Here is a 24,776-nt window from a genome sequence, read left to right as displayed (position 1 = left end):
TACTCAAAAGGCTGTGTGAGCGTGTGTGGCCGTCCCTCCTGGTCTGTCTCAGGACAGAGCTGCAAAGTCTCCAAGCCTAGGCGCTCAGACAGGGTGGGGCAGCAAACAGTTAGGGGCTTTGCCCAGGTCAAGCACCAAACAGTCTAGCATCCTTGCTTGGCGGCCAGTCGACCAACACAGGCCTCCTGGCCAAAGGCGGGGTGGCAGGAGGTAGGGGGACCCTGGCCCACCTGACTCCACTGGGTCCCAGCCCCTGGTCCTAACAGTGGCAGTGTAATCTGCCACTGGATCAAGAGGGGTCCACCACAACACCCTTACTTAGTGTCAGGCCAACACTCAGCCAGACGATGGTCTAATTCCCCTGGGCTACTTACTACAATCCCCAAGGTTTGGTACCTCTGGCCTCCATTTCCCCAGGGATTGGTGGTCTGTGGCAGCCCCATCAGCTCATTGGCACCTCGACTGGCTGGTGATCCTGGGAGCTTTGGCCAGTCCTCTGGTGGCAGCCCTAGTGGGTCCTCAGTGTCCCACTCTGGCAGCGGGTGATAAGCGTCTGTCTCCCTCGGCAGCTCCAGCCCAACTGAACTGCAGGGTCCCCTCTTGTACTTCTGCGTCCTGTCCTCATCTTCCGGAGGGGTGGTGGTGGCTTTCCTGGCTCTGTAGCCCAACAGGCAGGTTGTGGTCCCTACTGGTCTTCCCCGCTACAGGCTGCCATACAGAGGATGGAGAACAGTTCATCTTTCTTGTCACAGAGGGCAGGAGAAGAAGCAGGGGGTTCAAACTACAGCACAGCAGATTTAGATTAAATCTCAGGAACAACTTCCTAACTGGAAGAACAGTAGGACTATGGAACAGACGCCTAGGGCGGTGGTGGAAAGTTATTCACTGGAGGCTTTCAAAAGGAGGCTGATTTAGTCACAGCAAATCCTGCACCTTGGCAGGGGGTTAGACTAGATGACCTTTGCGGTCCCTTTTAACTCTATGGTTCTAAGGGGAACAGGGGTTCACCCTTGGAAAAAGCTAAAGCGAGCGTGTCACTCATTAAGGGTATGTCTGCACTGCGTCTGGAAGCTGCCTCCCAGCCAGAGTCCATGCTGACTCACTACAAATAACGGTGTAGGCGCTGTTGGTTGGGTTGTAGCTTGGGTTCTAAAGCCAGAGGTTGAGGGGAGTGGGTGGGCTGGATGGTCTGAACTCCAAGCAGAGCGCTAACATCAAAGCAATGTCTCCACAGCCATTTTTAATGCACTAGCGTGAGACTCAGCCTGGAAGGCGGCCGACTCCCTGATGCACCTTAGACGTATCCTAAAGAGGGCGGTCCCAAGGGAGACTGTCTGAGTAGCATACAGAGTAGCAGCCGTGTTAGTCTGTATCCACAAAAAGAACAGGAGTACTTGTGGCACCTAAGAAACTAACATTTATTTGAGCATAAGCATGCATCCGATAAAGTGGGCTGTAGCCCATGAAAGCTTATGCTCAAATAAATTTGTTAGTCTCTAAGGTGCCACAAGTACTCCTTTTATAAGATAAATCAAACCAGCCACAAAAGTAACTTCTGTTTCACCACACTGGCTAACAAGAAAACATAAAGGCAGTTTTCTCAGACATTCTGGTTCTTATAACACCACCAAACACACTGGATTCAGAGATGAGTGGTTCTTTACAACCCGTGTCATTAAATGATAGTTTCTTCTGATCCCAAAGGGCCAGCCACTCCCAGGTCAATATACAACTTAAAACTCACCCAAAAATCATGCTGGTGCCAATCCTTTAGTATGTAATATCTAAAGGTTTATTCATAAAAAGAAAGAAAGGTGAGAGTTAGAATTGGCTAAGGGAATCAATTACATCCAGTAATGGCAAAGTTCTTGGTTCAGGCTTATAGCAGTGGTGGAATAAATTGTTGGCTTAAGTCAAGTCTCTGGAGTACATGCACAGCTGCGATGGGTCATTCAGTCCTTTGCTCAGAGCTGCAATCTGTAGCAAAGTTCTTCCAGAGGTAAGAAGCAGGATTAAAGACAAAATGGAGGTGTTTCCAGGACCTTTTATAGCTTTTGCCGTGAGGAGGGCATCCCATGGTTCTTACTGTGGAAAATTAGAACAACAGGATGGAGTTTGGAGTCACATGGGCAAGTCACATGTTCATGCCCAGTTTCCCTCAGTCATTGCAGGAGGCCATTACCTAGATTCCAGACAGCACATTTCCATGACGGTCCACTCAGTGTAGATGAGCTTCTCCCATGATCCGCTGTCAGCCAAGTGTGTCTTGATGAACCACTTAATTTGAAAGTCCCTCCAAGATGTGCTAGCTAGCTGCCTTGTGGGCATTACCCTGTTACGCTTATGAGAAGCATGCAGCATCTTTTACAGGGGAAAAGGCAATACGCCGCATTTATTGAAAATAGAACAATTCGCATAAGTGTTCAGTCACACACCAGACACACAAACACACACACACTGTCCCGCCAGTCAGTGTTACAGTTACCAGTCCAGAGTCTAGAGCAACCTAGTGGCCAGCTAGGTTGATCATGGGTAGGAGGAGCTGGGTTCCGTTGGTCATGACACGATGCTCCGGGGAAGTCTTGGCAGGATGAACCCAAAGTTTCATGGCAAGGCACCTTGTTTATATAGTGATTTTCCTTCATTGGGACCAATGAGTTTTGCATCGTCATGCTGTATTCAATTGTTTGACAGTGCTTGTTATCTTAAATTGTCCTTCTCATCCTTTATCTTATTCTTTAATTAAGTCCCTCGGGGAGCTCTCCCAGGCTGGTTTTGATCACAGCTATCTTATTCCCACTGATAGGTGCCTGTCTCATCTTTAGAATCATCAGTCTGCCCTCCTCTAACATTTCAATAGGAGCATGTTGCAGCCTCCTGGTGCCCTTGCGTCTTTCTTCAGTTCTTCCCTCATACATATGGTTCAGCGACGACCTTCACACTTATCTCTTAACATGTACATTCCTTATTCACACATAAAACAGAATTAATTTACACAGAACATTTTACACAGGAACATCAAATTGCCATGCAAAAGAAAACAACCATGGCATTCTTTTACTTATTTTAAAATGCAAAACATACAACAAATTGGTGACCCTCAAAGGTCTGTTACTGCCTTGAAATCAGTCCAGACACAGATTCTGGCTGATGTATCTCTACCCACTGGCCCATTAGCCATTCCTTTCTGTTACTCAAAAAGGGTGGCTGGCAGGATGTGCGTAGATCATACACCAATACACTTAATGCACGCTGCATAACTATTAGTTATCCTTCATTCCAAATTATATAAAATACAAACATAAAATCCTACTGCAACATTTGGGGGAAGAGTTTGGGGGAGTTCAGTTCCTGATTTTTATTTGACCTCTCTCCAGTACTTATTTTGGTTTGGCCTTCCCCCTTCCATCCCTGTCTGAGGTTTCTGTCTCTATCACAGCAGGTGATGCAATGGTACGTGAGAAAGAGGAACAGAATTCTCTGCAGGAAAATGTTGAGCAAGTGGATAAACACAGAGGATTATGGCAAAGATCGAAAAGGAATGTGTCCAGGAGTCATGAGCAGGGAAACTCCTGTGAGAGTCATCACAGACCAGAAAAAGAGCAGGGAAACCAGCCAGGGGAGAAAGTGGGTAAATTAATTTCACGAGAAGGAACTCAGAAGGACCTCAAGGAAACCACAACACAGCAGGAAATCCTTATGGGAAAGAGCAAAAATAAATGCACTGAGTGTGGGAAAAACTTACGTGACTATTCAGCCCGTAAAGAGCATCATAGAATCCACACAAGTGAGAAACCCTGTGAATGCAGTGAGTGTGGGAAAACTTTCAAGCGCGGCTCACATCTTATTTCCCATCAGAGAATCCACACAGGGGAGAAGCCCCATGGATGCAGTGAGTGTGGGAAAACCTTCAGCCGCAGCTCACACCTTATTACCCATCAGAGAATCCACACAGGGGAGAGGCCCTATGAATGCAGTGAGTGTGGGAAAAATTTCACTCACAGATTCAGCCTTATTAATCATCAGAGAATCCACATGGGGGAAAGGCCCTTTAAATGCCATGAGTGTGGAAAATGCTTCATTAACACCTCAACTCTTTCTAAACATCAGAGAATCCACACAGGGCAGAGGCCCTATGAATGTAGTGAGTGTGGGAAAAACTTCACTCACAGATCAGGCCTTTCTGAACATCAGAGAATCCACACTGGGGAGAGGCCGTATGAATGCAATGGGTGTGGGAAAACTTTCAATCGGAGCTCAAACCTTATTACTCATCAGAGAATCCACACAGGAGAGCGACCCTATGAATGCAGTGAGTGTGGGAAAACCTTCGCTTGGCACTCAGCCCATGTTAGTCATCAGAGAATCTGCCAGGGAGCTCAACACCATAAAAACCTCTAGGGCAGGGCTGCACAACTCATAAAGCAGTGAGGGCCATATTACTCCAAAGAAAACATCTGAAGGCTGAACTCCCCTCCCCGCTCAGCACCAACAGAACACCACCCCCACCAAAACACACACACACCCAGTGCTGCCTGCACTGTGGAAACAAACCCTCCTTCCCCAGTGCCACCCCGCTGAAACAGCTGTGGGCCAAAAAGGAAGATTGGGGGGGATACTTTATTAAGAATTTTTCAATTAAAGCAAACTATTTTTTAAATTATTATTTTTTAATGAATCAGGGAAAAATGAAAAAACACCTGTTTTGTTGAAAGAAAACTTTGTACTTTTCATAATTACCTTGCAAATTTAATGAGAGATATTGCATCTCTTTTGGGCAACAAGCTTGTCGTATTCAGGGGTCATATGTGAAGTGGATATTTTCATTATGTCTTCCAAATGGTCGTCAGTCAGAGAAGAACATTGCTTGTTTTTATTCATGTTTGTGGTGGAAAATGATTTTTCACATATGTAGGTGCTTCCGAAAATGCTGAATGTTTTCAGTGCAACTTCAATAAGATTCTTTTATTTTTCATCATCCAGACTTTTGTAGAAGTCCCACAGGCTGCTTTCTCTGTGCTTATATCGGTAAACTGCCGAACATTGAAGTTCAGTAACCTCCAAATGCAAATCTACTGGCACTTCCTCTGGATCCACAGAAAAGGGATCTTCAATCAGCTTCAACTGGACATCGTCGTCTTTAGACAAAGTAAGTCTTCTGTCAAATTCTTCAATCAAAAGATTGATGTGCTTTGCACATTTTTCTCCTAACTCAGTGTGTTTGTGCTGAGGGATACACTGTGCACAAGTGGGAAAGTGACACATTTCACTTTTTGACAGCCGACTTCTGAAAAGTTTCAATTTCATTTTGAAAGCTTTCACTGCTGCACACATTTGAAATATAAGTTGATTTTTTCCCTCTGAAGTTGAATGTTGAGATCATTCAGGTGTGCTGTAATATCACAAAAGAAAAAGAGATCTTGATTCCAGGACTCATTTTCAAGCTCTGGGAATTTTATTGGCCCATTTTCTACGAATTTTGCTACCTCCTCTTTCAAAGGAATGAAACGGCGGAGCACTTTTCCTCGACTCAACCACCTCACTTCCGTATGACTGCACTCAGTTTTACCCCTTCAAGAAGGGCTCAAAATGTCCTATGTTTTAGTCCTCTATAACGGATGTAGTTTACAATGGAAACTATCACTGACATTACATGCTCAGATTTTAAGACTTTCTACACAAAACCTGCTGATGTAAATGCAGTGATGTTTGGTTATTTGTCTCCCAATAAATTCTTCAAGAAGAGTAACTGCTCCAACATTTTTTTCCACACATAACTGGAGCACTATCAGTACAAATGGCCATCAAGTTTGTGAAATCTAATCCTGACTTATCATTCATGCACTTTATCACTTCACTGGAGATTTCTTTTCCGGTTGTGTGACCTGTCATGGAGCACATGCCAGCAAGTTCTTCAGTAATTTCAAAGTTATTATCAATACCTCTAATAAAAATAAGAAGTTGGGCGGTGTCTTTTAAATCGGTGCTTTCATCCCTAGCTAGGGAGTAAAAGCAGAATTCACTGACTCTCTGCTTTAACTGATCACTTAGATTGGTAGAAATGTCAGCTATTCTTCTCTGTACAGTCATGCGTGCTAGACTGACATTCTCAAATATTTTCCTCTTTTCTGGACATAACTCAGATACAGCAATCAAGATACACTTTTTTAAAAACTCACCTTCTGTGAAGCATTTCCCAACAGCAGCAATTTCCTTAGACATTTGAAAGCTTACTTTAGTAACTGTATCATTCTCAGTATGTACGTATTTCTTTGTCCATTCAGTGTTGAAGACACTGTGCTCTGATTCTCTTTTTCTCTTTTTCTTTTCACTCGTGGTAGCCATTATGAAGCTCAAGATTTTATTGAATAAATTCATGCACAAGGGAAACACTCACAGTCACACACAAAGAGAAGAGATCTCTCACGGTGCATGGCCCACTAGCAAGGCACTGACATGTGTGTGGAAGCCTGTAGAGGGGGAAAGAAACAGCGTGCATTAGGGTGACCAGATCACAGCAGTAAAATAGGACCCATCCCCTCCCCTCTCAACCCCACCATCACATCCCTCTTCACTCCCTAACCCCCGCTGGCTTGCTGCATCCCTCCTAGTCAGTGCCCCACTCACCTCTTTTCACTCCTCTCTCCTCCTGCCAGAAACCCCCATGCCCGCCCCTAGAATCCCTGCTGCCTCACTGCTCGCCTCTTTGCCCACTCGCCCTGCCTCCGACTCACTGCTCTACCCCAATGCGCCCCCCCCCCCCTCGAAGTATAAAGCCTCATTCAAAGACCCAGGGATCACTATATTACTGCACACAGCAGTCAATCAATGCAGTTGTAGATACATCTCTGCATTATCTATTTTTGTATAACTTGTATATCACTTTGCATTGAACCTTGGTAGTATGTTATAGCGAGCCCCTAAGGTAGTATAATTAAGTAAAGAAAAATGTCTTTTTGCTAGAAGTAGAATAAGATCTTCCCTCCACTTGGTAATCAGTTGCCCTGTTGAATGAATGAGGTGTGAATGAGAAAGGCATGGAAGGCAGCACTTCCAGACAGCTGCAACCCTTGTAGAGGGGCTGGGAGCCAGAGCAAGGGTTCATATTACAAATAAGGCATAAATAGTCAACAGCGAGGATGATTGACCACAGGAACAAGCTACCAAGGAAAGTGGTGGATTTGCCATCTCCTGATGTCATTTAATGAAGACTAGATGCCTTCTGGAATGTGTTTGCCCCCAAAGTAGCTCTTGTGTCATACAGGAGGCCTGTGATATGCAGGGGGTCAGATTAGATACTGTAATGGTCTCTTCTGGCCATAAAGTTGACTAATGTCTGAGAAAACTGAGTGTAGCATTGAGAGCAGCGTCTGATGTTTTCCTGTCTAGCCAGCTTGCTTCCTAGAACGAATGCTCCTTGAGTGGGGTGATCCACAGGGAGTAGCTCAAACCTCCAAAGTGCCTGGCCAGGGGCAGGACATTAGCACAGCAAGGGAGGGGTGTGGCAGTGACATCACAAAGGCCTTTTGCAAGACCTCAGACTATTGGTCAAAGGTGGTGGGGAGGTGGTGGCCTCACAGAGAGCTGCTGATATCAGCCAGGCAGGACAGAGGCAAGGGGCCAGGGAAACCTCAGAGACCCCTGTGGCTTTGCTTCAGCAAGTCTCCTTCTCCAGGTCTCTCTTTGAGGACTGAGAGAGTATTCGGGTCCACGGATGTGAGCGCCAGGAGGAACCTCTTTTAAATTTTCTCCTTCCCTTTTGTCAAGGTATGATTCCCCACTCTGAACCTTAGCGTCCAAAAGATGGGGTACCTGCATAAACCACCCTAAGCTTAATTACTAGCTTAGAAATGGTAGAGCTGCCACCCCCAAAAAATATAGTGTTTTGGGACACTTTCTGGCCCCCAAACCCTTCCCTGGGGACCCCAAGACCCCAAACCCCTTGGATCTCAAAACAAAGGGAAATAAACCAATTCCCTCCTTTCTTCTTCCCAGATTCACCCCTCCCTGGGTTACACTGGGAGATCACTGTGATTCAAACTCCTTGAATCCAAAAACAGAGAGGAAATTCACCTTCCCCCCCTTCTCTCCCACTCCCAGACTCTCCCTGAGAGAGAGACAGTGATCCTAACACAGAGAGAAATCAGGCTTTTCCTCCCACCTTCTCTCCTTTCTCCCACCAATTCCCTGGTGAGTCCAGACCCCGTCCTCTGGGGTCTCACACAAGAATAGAAAAAACAATCAGGTTCTTAAAAAGGGAAAAACTTTTAATTAAAGAAAGAAAAAAAGTAAAATTATCTCTGTAAAATCAAGATGGAAAATGTTACAGGGTCTCTCAGCTTATAGACACCAGAGAGAATCCTTCCCCCAGCACAAATACAAGTTGCAGCAAACAGAGATACAATCCTTTCAGCAAAATACACATTTGCAAATAAAGAAAACAAAATACTAAACCGTCTTTCTAACTGGTACTTACTAAATTGACCAGAAGAGCCTGTATCAGAGAGATTGGAGAGAAACCTGGTTGCACGTCTGGTCCCTCTGAGCCCTCAGAGTGAACAACAACCAAACACTAACAGCACATACAAAGACTTCCCTCCCTCAAGATTTGAAAGTGTCCTGTCCCCTGATTGGTCTTCTGGTCAGGTGACAGCCAGGCTCACTGAGCTTGTTAACCCTTTACAGGCAAAAGAGACATGAAGTACTCCTGTTCTATTAACCCTTAACTATCTGTTTATGACACCTTTTAGTGATTTTACTAGAAAACAACCGTCCCTGTTTAGAAGGTAAGAGCTTCCTCAAGGTTTGAAACCTGTTCAGTCTGATCCATTAGGTGACAGTTGAATTCTAGGCATGGAAAACACGAGCTTAAGGAGGCAGAATTTTATTCTGTACCTGGGATTTTGTCCCTCAGAATCACTGGGGACATTAGGGTTTGTCCTTTTTGTTTCACCTTTTTCTCCATCCATGCCTTCCTCCTTTCTCTTTGTCTCTTGCTTCTAGTGTCCTTTCACCTGTTCCCCTCCCAACACCAAGAGTGAGGGGTGTGTGTGTGTGTTTGTGTGTTGCGGGGGAGTGCTCTGCAGCTCCCACTGTGGGACGTCCACCCAAAAATGTGGGGGCTGAAATAGTGCTCGGGCAGTGATCCCCACCGGTGACCTGGGCCATCCTTTGGGCTCTCTGGTGAGAACCCTCGGCCTCCCGTCCTCAGTCTCTACCCTGACTGGCTGAGCAGGGGGTTATTGACAGGGAGGAGACTCAAGTCCTTGTTGTTCTCTTTTAAGACCAAGTAAATAAGTCATAACCACTTATATGTTTGATGAATTTTGCTGCTTCTCTGCATTAATGGTCTCTGAGCAGTTCATGATTCTCTCTAACATTGCAGTTCTCCTAAAATACTTGCTGAATAATTAGTATGCACTGTTGTTGGTATGCAGCTCATTCGAGAACACTTTATTCAGGTTGTTCAATGTCTGAAATTCAAGATCCGATGGTTTGTTTGTGAATCAGGGGTCCTAGTCCCTCTTGGGTCCTATTCCTAACTCTGCCAGTGACTGGCTGTGTGATCTAAGACAAGTCAATTCTCCTTTCTCAGCCTTAGCTTCTCCCTCTTTCAAGTAGGGATAATAATGATCCGCTCCTACCTACCTCACGGTGGGTGAAATGCGGGGATCCATTGGAGAGTGTCACTAGTGTAACCCTTCTGCCCCTCTGAGTTGGCAGCAACAAGGGCCGGGTTCAGTATCCAGGGGTTCAGTTTCAATAACACAATGAATAACCGGCTCGAGCCCCCACCCAGTGACCTGGGACAATTACATACCACCCCCCCTGGGTTCCTCTAGGAGGCAATACTTCCCCACTCGCAAGCACGGAGTCCGAGTGTAGCAAAATCCTTTTAATAAAGGAGAGAAACAATGCAGCATCCCATTGGAGAAACACCACAAACAGGATAACACAAACCATGAGCAAAAAACCCCACCTCGAAGTACATTTGGCAGTGTCTAAAATCCATATCACCTCAGAGTTCAAAAGTTCATCTGCAGGGTTCTGCCCCACCCCCAGCCTGGGTGGAAATGGGGGGGCACACAGGGTGTAAAAGGGGCACCTTACGTGGGCCGAGGCCGACTGCCCCGCCTCTCCGTGGAGATCTGCTGCAGCCTTCACCACGATCAGCTCTGCTCTGCTCCTCCAGCCATCCCCGCAAACTGCTCTGCTCCACTTGCTGTTCCACAAGCTGCTCCACCATATGCTCCACTCCACCAGCCGTCCCATGAACTACTCCAGCTGGCCCTACACATTGCTCAGTTCTTCTCTGCTGCACTAGGCCACTCCAACCATCCTGCAAACTGCTCTGCTCCACTTGCTGTTCAACAAGCCGCTCCAACCGTTCCACACACTACTCCGCTCCACCATATGCTACGCTCCACCAGCCGTCCCATGAACTACTCCAGCTGGCCCTACACATTGCTCAGTTCTTCTCTGCTGCACTAGGCCACTCCAACCATCCTGCAAACTGCTCTGCCAGCCACTTAGCAATATATCTCTTAAGTTCCCCCACTAGTTAACACAGCACTCAGTGATCTCAGCTCTTACTGATTTCAGCTTGTAGTAGTGGAGCCCCAGTGCTGGTGCAAAGTGAATTCAGCTCAGCAGCCTCTAGCTAGGTTCCAGAAAGGAGGTGCAATTGGTATGCCAGGCACTCAAAGGTGCCCCATACCATCAGGTACACATACCTATCCCCAACCTCTCTCAATTCACTGGGTTTTGGCATCCATGTCCCTTGTCTAGCGAGTGCTACTTAATTGATGTTGAGACTTTCTGTCATAAAGCAGTCTCATAGTTCCTCATTCACGTAATCAGGGTGACAGCACTTTATTCCTCCTGCCCCAGTAATGAAGAAATTGGGGATCTTAGAGCTGTCAAAATAACCATCTCAGGCTGCCATGGGCTATGCTAGGCAGGGTGGGTGTGCCAATGCAAACCCCTGAAATTCTTTCCACACTCCCCATAGTTCACCACCAGATGTCAGGGTAGATCTCATCCTGACTCTGCTCACTTCCTCCCCCCAGTCGAGAATTTGTCGTCCCGACAAATCACATTCCCTAATATACCAACTCACTGGTCCCCTCCAAAGGGCCTCAGATAGCCCACTTTAGCTTTCACAAACCTGTGTGCTAAATGTATTGGCTCTTCACTAGTCACCCCAGGTGCATCGTAAGTTAACCGTTTCACTGGTCTTATTACCCTGTCTCGCCTATTGAGAATCCCTGTTGATGTGATAGGGGGGACACCCTCTTGAGTGACGGATGGAGAGGTTTCCCGTGAGGTCCCCTCAGATACTGACATAGGCCCCTGCATTTCTAGTTCTAACAGTGGAGGGTCAAAGGTGCTCAGGACATGCTCCATCTGTATGTCGCCACTGTCCAATAACCTGTGTATGTCATCACACGGGGGTCCCACCAGTGGCTCAGGAGTGTCAGGAATGGGCCTAAATACTTCTGCCATGGGGTTTAGGGTGAAAGAGGAGGTGTTCTCTTTTGATTCAGCTTATCGAGACTGAAATCTTGTCTTCATCCCAGGTTACACCACTGTTGTGTCTTCCTCCTCAGACTCACTCTCAGATGTGCTGAGTAGGTGTAGGTTAGCTGCAGGTGGCCATCTGTCACATTGGAAGGCGGCTTTGGTACAGCACCTTCGTTCTGCCCAGTTGCCCTCTTGTGGCCCATCTCATAAGGGGTGCCTACCAATTCCCCCACAGGGAGCAAAAGGTTTCTATGAACGGTCTTTGTCTGCTCTGGACCCTCTTCAGGTTTGATCTTGTAGACCGGCAGGTCTAGCTTTTCCATCAGCAAGTAAGGTATTGCCTTCCATCTTGCAGACACACCCTAGCATCATGTTGATGTTTGTTGCAGTCTCTGTTCTTCCAGGCTGCAGATATAGCTAAGTGATAAGCATCCCACAGCTTTTCTCGTAGTCGGGATACATATTGCTGATGAGTTTCATAGCTGTCGCCATCCTCTGATACACCAAAGCACAGGTATATGGGTAATCTTGCTTCTCGCCCAAACATCAAGAGATATGGGGTGACTCCCATAGCATCGTTCTTTGTGGCGTTGTAGGCGTGCACCAGAAATGCGACATGTTGTCTTCCGGTTGCCTTCTGCTCTGGCCGCAAAGTCCCTAACATATCTAATAGGATTTGGTTGAACCTTTCGGGTTGAGGTCCACCTTGTGGGTGATAAGGCATTGTCCTCAACTTTTTAATTCCTGCTGTCCTAGCACCTTCTAGTGCATAATATGAGGTATCGTATCACATTTACTCAGAGCAGATTATGACATAATAGACTAGCTGAAATAGTCTATTATATTTGTATTTTTTTATTTTGAAATTATTAAGAGCATCAACTACCTAGCTCAGATCGAAGCATCTTAGCTAATGTTTGTGATCTAAGTGTCTCCTCTTTGTGTGCGACGAGACAATTTAACACACTCTGACAAACAGGAGATGCTTTTGTTTTGCAACAAAATATTTTTGCAAAGAACTTTCATCCCACTTGTTTTGATTTCGAGAAACAAACTGGTTTAGTCTGAAGGGGATTTTCTGACAAAAATGGTTTCAATGAAATTTCCCCACCATCTCGATTCCTGGGCTCTATCCCTGCCTCTGGGGGGGTTTGCTGTTTGTTAGAACAGGAGTCAGGACTGGTGGCTTCTCTTTCTGGCTCTGCCACCGCCTTGCTGTGTAGGCCCTTGGGTAGGTCACTTCCCTTCTCTGTATCTCAGGCTCCTCCCCATCTGTCCAATGGGAACAGGGACAATTCTCAAACTCTGGGCAGTCATGAGCTTGAGTGAGATAAGGGGCGTTAAAACCCTCTGTGAAGGAGAAAGGGGAGTTTCACGGTGTTTAGCACCAAGGAATTCTGAAGTTTGCTAAAATGTCTAGTCTGTGGAAACAAGAAATGGTCGGGACCAAACTTTTTAACCACTACCTTTTTTAAGTCCATTCAGGGATGTGAGTCCCTGTCTCTTAGGTACCTGGGGTTCCTTGCCAGCAGGACAGAAGAGGTTCCTGCCTCTGTTTTTGTGGCCTAAACAAACCAGGTGTTGTGCCCCAGGTCTCCTCTGAGATACCTGAAAAAGAACATCTTCCCATCCATGAACGGGACAGGACCTATCTTAGAAAGGGGAACAAAGAGACCCCTGAGACTTACAGACTAGCTAGCCTTACTTCCATAGCTTGAGAGATACTGGAATACATTCTTAAACAATCAGTTTGTCAGTAGCATCTACAGGATACTTTGGTTCTTAGGATTAGTGAGCGTGGATTTGTCAAGAACAAATCATTCCAAACCAATCCTCTTTCCTTCTTTGGCAGGGCTCCGGGCCTAGTGGAGGCCGGTAAACAGTAGATGGGATCTAGCTCGGTGTTATTAAGGCTTTTGACAGAGTCCCGTAGGACATTCTCACAAGTAAACGAGGGAAATGTGGTCTAGATGCAATCAGTGTGATGTGGGTGCAGAGCTGTTGAAAGCCTAGATTCCAAGAGCCCTTCTCCATGTCTGGCTGTCCAACAGAGAGGGTGTACCTAGTGGGTCCGGCAGGGATCAGTCCGGGGTCTGGTACTATTCAATATTTTCATTACTGATTTGGAAAATGGAGTGGAGAGCATGCTTCTAAAATTTGCAAATGACACCAAGCACTTTGGAGCACAGGACTGGAATTCAAAATGCCTTTAACAAATTGGAGAATTGGTCTTCTTGAGCCAAACTCCATAGCTGGGCCCCTCTCTCTAGACTGGGATAAAGTGAAACCCCAGAGCCAAACACTCCTCTTCCTGGACAGTGCGCTCGCCCTTGAATGGTCAGATGTTGCTTAGCACTGTCAGAGCAGCTTTGGCTGGGGGATTCTCCCAGAAATTTCCAATAGCGAGAAAGTATGAAATCCCCATCAATGAAACTCACCGCTCCATTAACTCCAGCATAGCACACTCCCTCTCAAAGGCAGGGGGAGCGGCCATGAGGGCCTGCTTGTAATTGCCAGCTGTGAGAGGGAGTGTTCAGCAGTGGTTAGCAAAGGGGCCTGGAAAGAAGGACTGCTGGGTCCCATCCATTCTTCTGACACTTGGTGTGATCCTGAGCCAGTAGCTTCCCCACCCCAGGCCTGTTTCTCATCAGTAGGGTTGGGGTCGCAGTTCCAACAGCCCAGGGGGGTTGGGAGGCTCCATGAAGGTGTGTAAAGTGCTGGGATTTCAGGATCCCAGAGGCGCTGTCACCCCCACGCTAGGGTGATGTTCTGCACCCCCTGCTGCTGGCCAAGTTTCTCCTTTCCCTGGCAAAAAGACAGACTCTTGTTTTCCCAAACAGCCGATCACCCAGTGTCATCACCCTGCCTAGGGAGTAGCTCAAACCTCTAAAGTGCCTGGGCAGGGGCAGGACATTAGCACAGCAAGGGAGGGGTGTGGCAGTGACATCACAAAGGCCTTTTGCAGGACCTCAGACTATTAGTCAGAGGTGGTGGGGAGGTGATGACCTCACAGAAAGATGCTGACATCAGCCAGGCAGGACAGGGGCGAGGAGCCAAGGAAACCTCAGAGACCCCTGTGGCTTTGCTTCAGCAAGTCTCCTTCTCGAGGTCTCTCTTTGAGGACTGAGAAAGTATTCGGGTTCACGTATGTGAGTGCCAGGAGGAACTTCTTTCGAGTTTTCTCCTTCCCTTTTCCTGATTTTACTAGAAAACAGCCGTCCCTGTTTAGAAGGTAAGAGCCTCCTCGAGGGAAGGGGTGTCATGAAGGCATCACAGTTCGGATGCTGGTGCCCCCCCAATGTAAGGAAGTTCCTGCCACCCTGCTCTGTGTTCGCAGTGCGGGAGAGAGCAGCATTCCACGGCAGTGATTTGCTCCTGGCTGCCAGAGCAGAGCAGCAGGCTCAGCTGTCAGAACTTCCCAGAGCAATGAATGGGGCGGGGCCCATGGCTCTGTAGCAGGAATGCAGGACAGGCGAGTTCACGGCGGGCATTGTGGGATACTGGAGGAGGCCAGTTATGGTGATATAATGAACAGCAGCGTCTACTCTGTCACTTCAAGTTTGCTTCAAAAAGCTCTAGACCTTTCATCGAAGTTGTTTTATTTTGTCAGCAAAACAGGGCAGTTTTGTCGCCAGATGTGGCATTGCAGTGTGTGCACCAGCCACAAGCTGCCGACTGAGGTAGTGTTGTGTGTTTTTCACACACCTGAGCAACATAATTCTGCTGAAACAACTTTGTAGTGCAGACCTGGCCAAAGATTCACTCACAAACAACTTGTAAGGAAAACATCACCTGCTCCTCTGCTTTGCAGAATCCAAATACAAGCAAAGCTTGTCAGGCCCCAGTGGTGATGGCAGGGAGTCAGGTGTGGGCAAGCACTGTGTTTTAGCCACCCATGGGTTAGCTGCCTAAAGCATCTGTTTTGTAAACAGGAGATCCTAGGTTCAACTCCTGGTGATGCCTTGCTGACTGGTTGTTGGGGCACCTGCTATTGGCTACTGTCAGAAGAGAGGATTCAGAGCTAGATGGGCCTTTGGTCTAGCCCAGTGTGGTTTTTCTTATGGTTTAAATAACACTCACAGGCACTGATAATAGAGTTACTGAAAGTTTGGGAGTTAGCAGCGGGTAGGTCGGTGCTCCAGTCCCCACACAGATGACACTCTCCCTCTGGGACAGGGGCAGGTCTGAGCTCTCACCTGAATGCTCATTGTGGCTGTCAGAATCTGTGAGCAGCTTGTTTAGTTTATGCCAAAGGTTGAGTCCTGCTTTGTGCACTGTGTGAGAATGAAAATCCTAAACTGCCTCTTGAAATAACGAATGCAGCAGGACGTGTTATTGTCCCTGCCCCAAGGCAGACAGACCAATGGAGAAATGCCATCAAGTCCAAGGTAATAATCCACTGCCGTTTTACATTTTTTGCTTGCTAAACTCCTTATCTGCCTGGCCCAGGCTGTCCTCTGCCTCAGCTGCTGCTCCCAGCCTGCTCTAGAGTCAAACATGGAGGGCTCCCAGAGGAACAGAGACTGGGACGGGGCAGCAGCCTGGGTTGGGCTGGGAAGATGCTGGGAGTTCTGGTTCCCTGAGAACTGGCCCGGCTCCCTTCTCAACAGCGAACAAATCAATTCCACGTCCCCTCCCCAGAAAAATCAGCCTAGAGCCAAGGGCAGCCGGGGACGATTCCCTCTAGTTCCCACCGAGGCAGGAGAGAACCCAGGGTGTTTCTAGGAGAGCTTATGGAACTGACGTGGGGAAACCAGCCTTTAATAACAGGCAGTTCCAGTTTAAGCTTAGTGTTTTTAACAATTTCTACAACATTAAAAAACCCTTCAATCGTAGTGTCACCACCCATAAAATTGCTTCAGCCTTATAGGTTCCTAAGTGCACAACTAAACATCTCTTCAAATCCAAGGGAGTGGAGATCAGTCAATGTTCAGAGTCATCCCACATAAAAGAACCATGTTGTGGTACATACTGGCCCCATCATGTGGTCGTCGCCTTTCCCTCCTCTCTGTTAAAAGTTTTAGTATTTTGCACAGAAACTTTCTTCCCTCAGGAGAGACCTGGGAACCAGGGCTGCCAGCCAGACAAACACCTTTAAGAGGAGGCGTAATGTGTCAAAAAATGATTTCCCTCCTTCAGTTCACTGACACCCTGAAATGTTACTTATCAGGGCAGAGCCGGAGGACTGAAAGCAGCTACATCAAACCGCTGTGTAGCTAGCAGGAATGAACACAAACACTCCCTTGTATCTGAAGAGATGTTTAGTTTTACCCTTGGTAAACTACAAGGCAAAAGGGAAAGGTGATGGTGGTGTCAGATATAAAGAGTGAAACATGAAACAATCATCATAGTTATGCCCATAGCAACTGTAAATATTTCTAAATTCTTCTTATTATCATCAGTGTATTATTTTCTCTGTCATCTAGAAATTGACTAGATCTTGACCAAGAAATTTGGATCTTGACAAAACAATCAACTAGCCCTCATTAAGATAATGGACTTGACACCCACTCGGGTGTCTCCACGCAGGTTCAAGTACTAACAACAGTGGCACCGTACAGCCATAGCTTTTAATCAGGGCAATACATTGATACAAATTCCTGTTAAATCATTTCTCAGGCAGAGTCCATCGCCCAAATTCCTTAAGGCACTGGGCCACCATGTGGACGTTTCATGTCCCTCCTCAATTTCACACAGAGGCACAATTTCCTTTGCACAGATCCAATAACAGTAAAACCTCCCTGTGTCTCTTGTCTGAGCCAGGGCATTCAATTCCAGTGAACCCTTCTCTCCTGCAATGGCAATGGTCAGACAGAGGGGACATGGTCACCTGCATCCCTGCCAGGGAGATATTGGCTCGGCTCTTTCTTTCTGCTGCTGTTGTTAGTCCATGAAACATCAGGGATGGAATGCAAGGCTGAGCTCACACACCAACCCCTGAAACATTTCAGTGCCCCAGAGAAATCCTGCCCCCGGCTATTGGAATGATATGGTGGAGATTTGAATAGGAAAGGGACTGTCTGAATTGTCAGTGTGGGGAATGAACAACAATCTATAGCAATGTCGTTAGCCACAAACACACTAATCATGTTCCAGCTGGAAGGGAAATGGGCAGGAACTCTTGCTGTTCACCATGGACACACTTACACTAATGCACAGCCGTGAGTGTGCTGGGGAAGCTGGTCTGAGCCATTTGAAGCGACAAGTCTGTGAGAACAGAATCATTGTGTAGTGCAGTAGCTGTACATCAAGTAGTTGTAGCCGAGTGGTTAAGGTGATGGACTAGAAATCAATTGGGGTCTTCCCACGCAGGTTTGAATCCTGCTAACTATGGTGGCATTAGTGGGTTGTCAGTACTGTTGTTTTAATGCTGGAGCCAGATCTGGTCTCACTCTGAGGCTGTCTGCACTTAAAATGCTGCTGTGACACTGCTCTAGCACTACAGATTAGACAGTTGCTACAGTGACTGGATGGGTTTTCCATCCCTGTAATAGCGACATTGACAAAACAATCTTTCCTTTCATTTAGCACTATCTAACTATGGTTAGATAACTATAGTATAACTATGGTATAAGGATGATGGACTGGTCTAAAGTGCTAGTTATAAAAAAATTTTTTTCCAATCCCTTGGCTGTTCTGGTCTGTGCATAGAGATGTGATTTCACATCCCACTCCTGATATTACCATTAATTCTATCCGGAGAAAATGGCCTCACTTCAATCTCCTTTGGAACAATAGAACACCATTTGCTTAGCTTTTCTATTGCAGTAGCTGTGAGAGAAGCTCCAAACCAGGGGGAAACAGGGCCTGTTCTCTCGACCCATCAGTTTTTGTCTTTCTTCATTCCAAGCCATTTTCTGATACATCCATATTTCCCACACTTCTATGAAACTTTAGAGTCATCATTTAATTGCCACACAACTGTACTTATGAAGTGAAGTGAAACACAACATTTTTTGGATATTCTTGCAGAAGAGTTTTGTTTTCTGACCTGGAATTGAACAGGGGCTACCCGAGGGGGACAATGCTGCTCCCTTTTCTTTGCTCATCCAAAAAACATAAGTTTGTGGTGCCCTTTGTTTCCTTGTTCTTCAAACACCTGTCGGGGTGGCCTAGGGAGACTTGGTCCTGACTCTCAGGGTCTCTCCCTGCCCTACCTTTCTATGTGATTCTGTTGTGTGGGTTTGCGCTATGTCGTTGTTCCACACTGAGCTGTTTTGCACAGTGTCACTTTGCACTCTGATGCATTGTTTCGTGTTGTATGGTTTTTGCACTGGCTTGTGTTGCACTGGTTTGAGCTGAGCTCTTTTGCAGTGCGTCATTTTGCCCTATGTGGCGTTCATTTGCATGGTGCTGAACTGTCGGGCTTTGCACTCCTACGTGTTGTCACTTTGTGCTGTGGAATGTCAGTTCACGCTGAATTGTTAGATGTTAGATTGGGGTGTTTCCACTTTTGTTGTTGTTTGTATTGTATTGCGATGGCATCGAATTATAGAGCTGCACGGCTGCAAGGGCCCTGGAGAGGTCATGAAATCCAGCCCTCTCTGCTGAAGCAGAGCCAAGCAGAGACGATGCATTGGGGCCATGTGGGGTCAAGTGCCCACAGCAGTCGGCCCAGGCAGGGAGCAGAAGGAGGGAACCAGAGGCAGAGCAGGTTGTCTATGGGACCAAGTATATGCAGAGTATCCTTGACAGAGGTTTGTTCAACCTGTTCTTAAAAACCTCCGAGGACAGAGACTCCACAGACACCCTTGTGAGCCTATTCCAGAGCTTAACTACCCTCAGAGTTAGAAAACTGTTCCTAACATCTAACGTGAATCTCCCTGGCTGCAGATTAAGCCCATTACTTCTTGTCCTACCATCAGTGGACATAGAGACTAATTGATCATTGTCCTATTTATAAAGACCAAACTTTTCCCTCTGCAATCATCCGTTATATGGTTACTATCCTCTCTTCTTGCCTAGGGTACAATGGAAGAGGAGAAAATACTCTCTTAACATAGGATGCAAATGTCAGTTTGGTCTCTCTTCATGTTTTACTGAAGCTAAGAGAGAGGAAGAAACATGACCTGCCGAAGAGAACAGAGAGTTTGTTTCATTTTGATCTGTGAGTATTAGCAGAAGAGTGACACCTAAGGTTTGTTGCGACCACCCACCATGGGGCTTGAATTTATGACGGTGGGATTAAGAGTATCATGCTCTACCAACAGAGCTAACTAGATTTAAAGTCAGTCAACTGCCCAGTCGCAGTGTAGAAGGTGCCCTGAAGGTGTTTATTTGTGAACTGAGGTTCCCTGTCTGAGGCCTGGTCTACAATATGCTGTTAAACCGATTTTAACAGCGTTAAATCGATTTAACGCTGCACCCGTCCACACTACACTGCTCTTTATATCGATGTAAAGGGCTCTTTAAATTGATTTAAAGGGCTCTTTAAATCAATTTCTGTACTCCTACAAAACGAGAGGAGTAACGCTAAAATCGATATTACTATATCGGATTAGGGTTAGTGTGGACGCAAATCGACGTTATTGGCGTCATTATTTTACAGTAACTACCCACAGTGCACTGCTCCAGAAATCGACGCTAGCCTCGGACCATGGACGCACACCACTGAATTAATGTTCCTAGTGTGGACGCGCACAATCCACTTTATAATATCTGTTTTATAAAATCAGTTTAAGCTAATTCGAATTTATCCTGTAGAGTAGACGTAGCCTGACATTTGCCTTCTTTCCTGGTTTGTTATGTCTCCAGCGAGCAAACCAAAGCTGTCACTAGGCTGGTTAGATGCTGCTTTCTAGCCCAGTGAGCTGGGGTTGATTTAACATGCTGCCGCCATCAGCTGGTCAGAGCAACCAGGGCTGGAGGTCAGAATTTAGGATTCTCCCACCAAGGGGAGGTGCTGTTGGACTCATCTAGTGGGGGAGAGTCTGAAAAAGTTTCTTGGTTCCCAGAGAGGGGGCAGACAAGCTGGTGCCACACACACATTTTCACAGGGAATCAGGCCCCCCCTTGGGAAAAACTCAAAAGAAGCCCAGACCCAGGAGTGTCAGAGAAGGGAATCACTGTTTGCTTTAAGAGATGGGTGAGGGAAACCTGCAGGTCCTTAGATCCCTTCAGCACCTTATAGAACCATTTGTGAGGAAAGTCTGGGGAAGCCAAGGAGGACAAGGAGAGGGAAAAAGGCCTTGCAGCTGTTGTGCAATCACCATGCTCTCAGCAGAAGGGTCCAGGGATCTCTGCTCTCAGAACACACAAGATGACAAAGTTCAGAGCCCTGTTGCACGGAGTCAGACTGCGATCAGCTCACAGTGAGAGGAAGCAACACCCCTCCCTTGGTCTCTATGCCAGAGCACCTATCATCTGAGTGTCCTTCCTGCAAGAGTCGGCTCCTGAGAGGGTTGCGATGGGGTAAATGAAGACAGAGGAGGATTGTTCCTCCTGGGTTTTTTTTGCGTGGCTCTGTGATCCTGCTGGAGGAAGCATCCTTAGAGTTTATTTCAGTGGCTTGTGTTGGGCTGAGGTTGTGACCCAGAGTACAGGGGTTCCTGTACTCTCTGTTCTTAACCCCTCAGGGAGTGGACAATGGAGTACTGTCAGAAAGTGGATAGAAAGTAGCCTAAGAAAGTGTAGCATAAGTGAGAAAAAAAGCAACATTATCAGCTCTCTGGTGGTCTAGTGGTTAGAATTTGGCACTTTCACTGCCAAGGCGTGGGTTCAATTCCCAGTCAGGGAAAAGTGACTTCAATTAAAAAAACGCTTCAGTTATTTTTCACTTGCAATGTAAATAAATCTGTGGCTGTTTCCTGATTTCTCCATCTTCCCAGTGTCTCCATGGCAGGGCTGGCTCCAGGCACCTAGAGATGACCAATGGAATGGGGAGGCTTCTGTGGCTATTGGGTCCTCTCAGTCCCCCTTGGAGGGAAAGACTCACTGCCAAAAGTGGAAGAGGTAGAGCTGCTGCTGATTCCAGCTTTTTTATTTTTTTTTTCTCCTGGGGTGGCAAAAATGCTGGATCTGGCCCTGCTCCATGGAAGACAATTTGTTAAATCCCAGATGAGTGGAGTTCTATCAGTTCTCAGCCTGAGTCCTTAGGTCTTAATCCTGAGGATATTATCCCATCATGGGGCCATTTCCCTCCTCTCTTTCATACAGAAGCACAATTTTCCTTGCACAGCCACAGGAACAGCAAGATCTTTCTCTGTCCCTTGTGCAAAGCAGGGGGCCAAATTCCATGGAGACAATGGATGAGTTGGGGCCCTGGGCACATCCAGCCCTGGCAGTGAGATGTTCCCTCCCCTCTTTCTTTATGCCCCTGTTGTTATTTAATGGATTGTCTGGGATGGGGGAAAAGCTGAGTTCACTCCAGGTGAAGGGAAAAAAGGATCCTCAAAGTCTCAGGACCCAACCCCTGCTACCAGGATCACTGAGGTGCTGGGGATTTGATTAGGAAAGGGACTATGTGAATTGTCAAGGTGAGGAATGAATAACAATCTACAACCAGATCCACCTCATTAACCACTGACACAGGCTAATCCTGCTGCGGCTAGAAGGGAAACTGGGAGTGATTCTTTGCTGTTCAGCCATGGAAACAGTGACCCAATTGCACCGCAGTGAATGTGCTGGGGAAAGCTGGACTTCACAGGCAGGTGGAAACACCTAGAACTCCCCACCCCACTTCTGCCACCAGAGTGAGGTGTTGAGCTGCTCACAGCATACCCCACAATGATCTTACAGCAGGGGATTGCAGCACCCCCACCACCCAATGCAGGGGAGAGGGCTGACTGTATCTCTGCCCCCTGAGTCCAGGGCACAAACTCTCTCTGCCCCACACATAGAATCTTGCCCTGCTGCAAAGTGACTCCTATGAACAAGTAACCTCCAGGAGAGCAGGCCAGGTCCTCAGAGAGGGGAATGGGCTTCTTGTGAAGCTTATAGGTCACTGGATGCAGTGAGGACAGGAAGGCTTTGAGTATAACCCATAGCAAACACAGCCCATCTGGGGATGTAGCTTAGTGGTAGAGCACATGCTTTGCATGTATGAGACCCTGGGTTCACTCCCCAGCATATCCAGGTTCATTTTTTCACCTTGATGCTTTGCTCATGCCCAGAGGGGATGTGGCCCACCAGTTTCAGTCCTGCTCAGTGAGGGGCAAGTGCCAATTGCATGGAAGGTCTGGGGGGTTTCTGCTCCAAAGTCACCTTGGTACATTTAAGATTCCCTCTCACTGTGCTGCTTGGGACAAGGGTAGATGAGAAGGGCGAATCCTCCAGCACTGGAGGGAAAGGTCCCATCTGCTCAGACTGAGAGGCAAGGAAACAGAGGGGCAGTCAGTGCTTTGAAAGGAGAGAGGTCAGTTATGTACACCCAACAGGGGACACTGTCTTTTTGAGTATCACAGGGGTAGCTGCGTTAACCAGGATTTTTAAAAAGCGAGAGTCCTGTGGCACCTTATAGACTAACAGATGTACAGGAGCATAAGCTTTGAGGGGTGAATCCCCACTTCATCGGATGAATGTAGTGGGAATTCTGTGCCTGGCGAGCCAACTACAAAAGCAATTTCTCCTCCCTTGGCGTTCACACCTCAGCTGCTAGAAGAGGGCCTCATCCTCCCTGATTGAACTAACCTCCTTATCTCTAGACTGATTCTTACCTGCATATTTATAGCTGCTCCTGCAAATTTCCGCCACGTTCATCTGACGAAGCAGGTATTCACCTGCGAAAGCTTATGCTCCAATACGTCTGTTAGTCTATAAGGTGCCACAGGACTTTATGTCTTTTTGAGGTGAGTGCAGCTTGCTTGGGAGGTGCTGACGATGGATAGAGAAAAGGCTGGAGTCAATGACAGATGAGACCACAGAAGGGGAAGGGGAATGGCAGCCCCACAGAAGGTCCTGGGTGCTCTGATGCCCCGGTTATTGCACCCTGGCCTGTCATAGAGAGAGAAAAGACACCGAGGGACCCAGTCCCCCTAACAGTGATCCCATGGACAAGAACCTGGTTGTTAGTGGGGTGAAGATTCCTTCTGGGCAAAGTGGAGCTGAAATCCCTCAGTGTCCTGGAATTTAAGCAATGGAAGCTTCAAACCCTGCACGGGTGTGGGCTGAGGTGTATCAGCAGAAGGTTGGGCTGGACAGAGGCGGCAGGTTTGTATAATTTTTGGTGGTGCCCAGAATGGGACCAAGTCCTGCCCCACCTCCCCACACTTGCCTAAGGCTCTGGGAGGGAGTTTGGGTGTGGGAGGGAGAGGGGCTGGGATCTGGGAGAGAGTTTGGGTTCAGAGTCTGGGCTCAGTCAGGGGGTTGAGGTGCAGGAGAGTGTGCAAGGAGCAGGGTCCTGGAAGGAGTTTGGGTGCAGGTGTGGGGTCTGGGTTGGGGCAAGGGGTTGAGAGTACAGGAGAGGATGAAGGGTGCAGCATTTACCTCGGGCAGCTCTCGAAAGAAACCTGCACCCCCCTCTGGCAGCAGCCCCTAAGTGGGAGGGCTGGGGGCATCTCTGAGCACTGCTGCCCACAGACTCCAGCCCTGCAGCTCCCATTGCCACAGTTGGCTCTTGGGGCGGGAACAGAATGTGGAGACCCCACACACACAGTTGTTCTTCCCGCAGATGGGGGGCAGCAGGGGATCTCCCCTGTTTGGAGGAATCTCTCTGAGCCCCACTGTTAGGTCTCCATCCTTTCTCCCCCTAACCACGCACACCCCTCCCCTCCCCGTTACTAATGTTTTAGAGTGACCCCTCCCTCCGTTTGTAGGATACAGACTCTCTGTGACAGAGACTGACTGCGGCTCCTCTCTGCATGGCCCCAGTGGGGAAGGAAAGAGACTGGGGGGCGGAGAAGATGGGCAGAAGGAGTCAAATGGGGCTAAACCAGAATAGAGGAGATTTTCTTCCTGTTAAAACGTACTGGAGTCTCATCACTGAAAAGCCGCATCTTGAATTAGGTTTGAACCAGCTGCTTTTCAATTACCAGGCAAAGGGGTGAACCACAGAGACTGGGAACTGCCTGCTTCCCAAATCCATTTAAACAGCATCTGCAGTGGTGCAATTGGTTAGTGCAGAAGGGCAAGCTGCTGGGATTATAAATTCAGGCCTTATCTGGAGCCCTGGATTCTGTTCCCCATGTACCTTCCCCAGCTTGTTCCTCTTACCTGTGTAGTTTGCTTTGCCTAATTCCCATGGAAAGTGCCCTAATGGGAAAAGGAGAGTAAGTTCCAAAATGTGGCAGTAGGTGCACAGCTTGGAAACATCCCCC

General features: G+C 47.4%; 1 protein-coding gene and 2 non-coding genes across 3 annotated transcripts in view; all 3 read left to right on the top strand.

The window, feature by feature from the left end:
- Nucleotides 1-4,643, top strand: part of LOC127040990 (zinc finger protein 3-like) — a 107,095-nt gene extending 102,452 nt beyond the window's left edge. Inside the window, exon 8 of the mRNA XM_050935507.1 lies at nucleotides 3,872-4,643. Coding sequence (XP_050791464.1) covers nucleotides 3,872-4,401 — 530 coding nt within the window. The 3' untranslated portion in view covers nucleotides 4,402-4,643. The remainder of the gene's footprint in view (nucleotides 1-3,871) is intronic.
- A 13,131-nt stretch (nucleotides 4,644-17,774) lies between these two features.
- TRNAS-AGA (transfer RNA serine (anticodon AGA)) lies at nucleotides 17,775-17,856 on the top strand. Its single transcript has one exon. It is a non-coding gene; the product is annotated as a tRNA-Ser (tRNA).
- Nucleotides 17,857-21,187: 3,331 nt separating this feature from the next.
- Nucleotides 21,188-21,259, top strand: TRNAE-UUC (transfer RNA glutamic acid (anticodon UUC)). The gene has a single exon. It is a non-coding gene; the product is annotated as a tRNA-Glu (tRNA).
- Nucleotides 21,260-24,776: the final 3,517 nt, after the last annotated feature.

Source organism: Gopherus flavomarginatus (genome assembly GCF_025201925.1).
Source record: "Gopherus flavomarginatus isolate rGopFla2 chromosome 13 unlocalized genomic scaffold, rGopFla2.mat.asm SUPER_13_unloc_1, whole genome shotgun sequence".
In the NCBI taxonomy this organism is placed as follows: Eukaryota; Metazoa; Chordata; order Testudines; family Testudinidae; genus Gopherus; species Gopherus flavomarginatus.
Note: the sequence above shows the minus strand (reverse complement) of the source record. Positions and strands in the feature narration are given on the sequence as shown.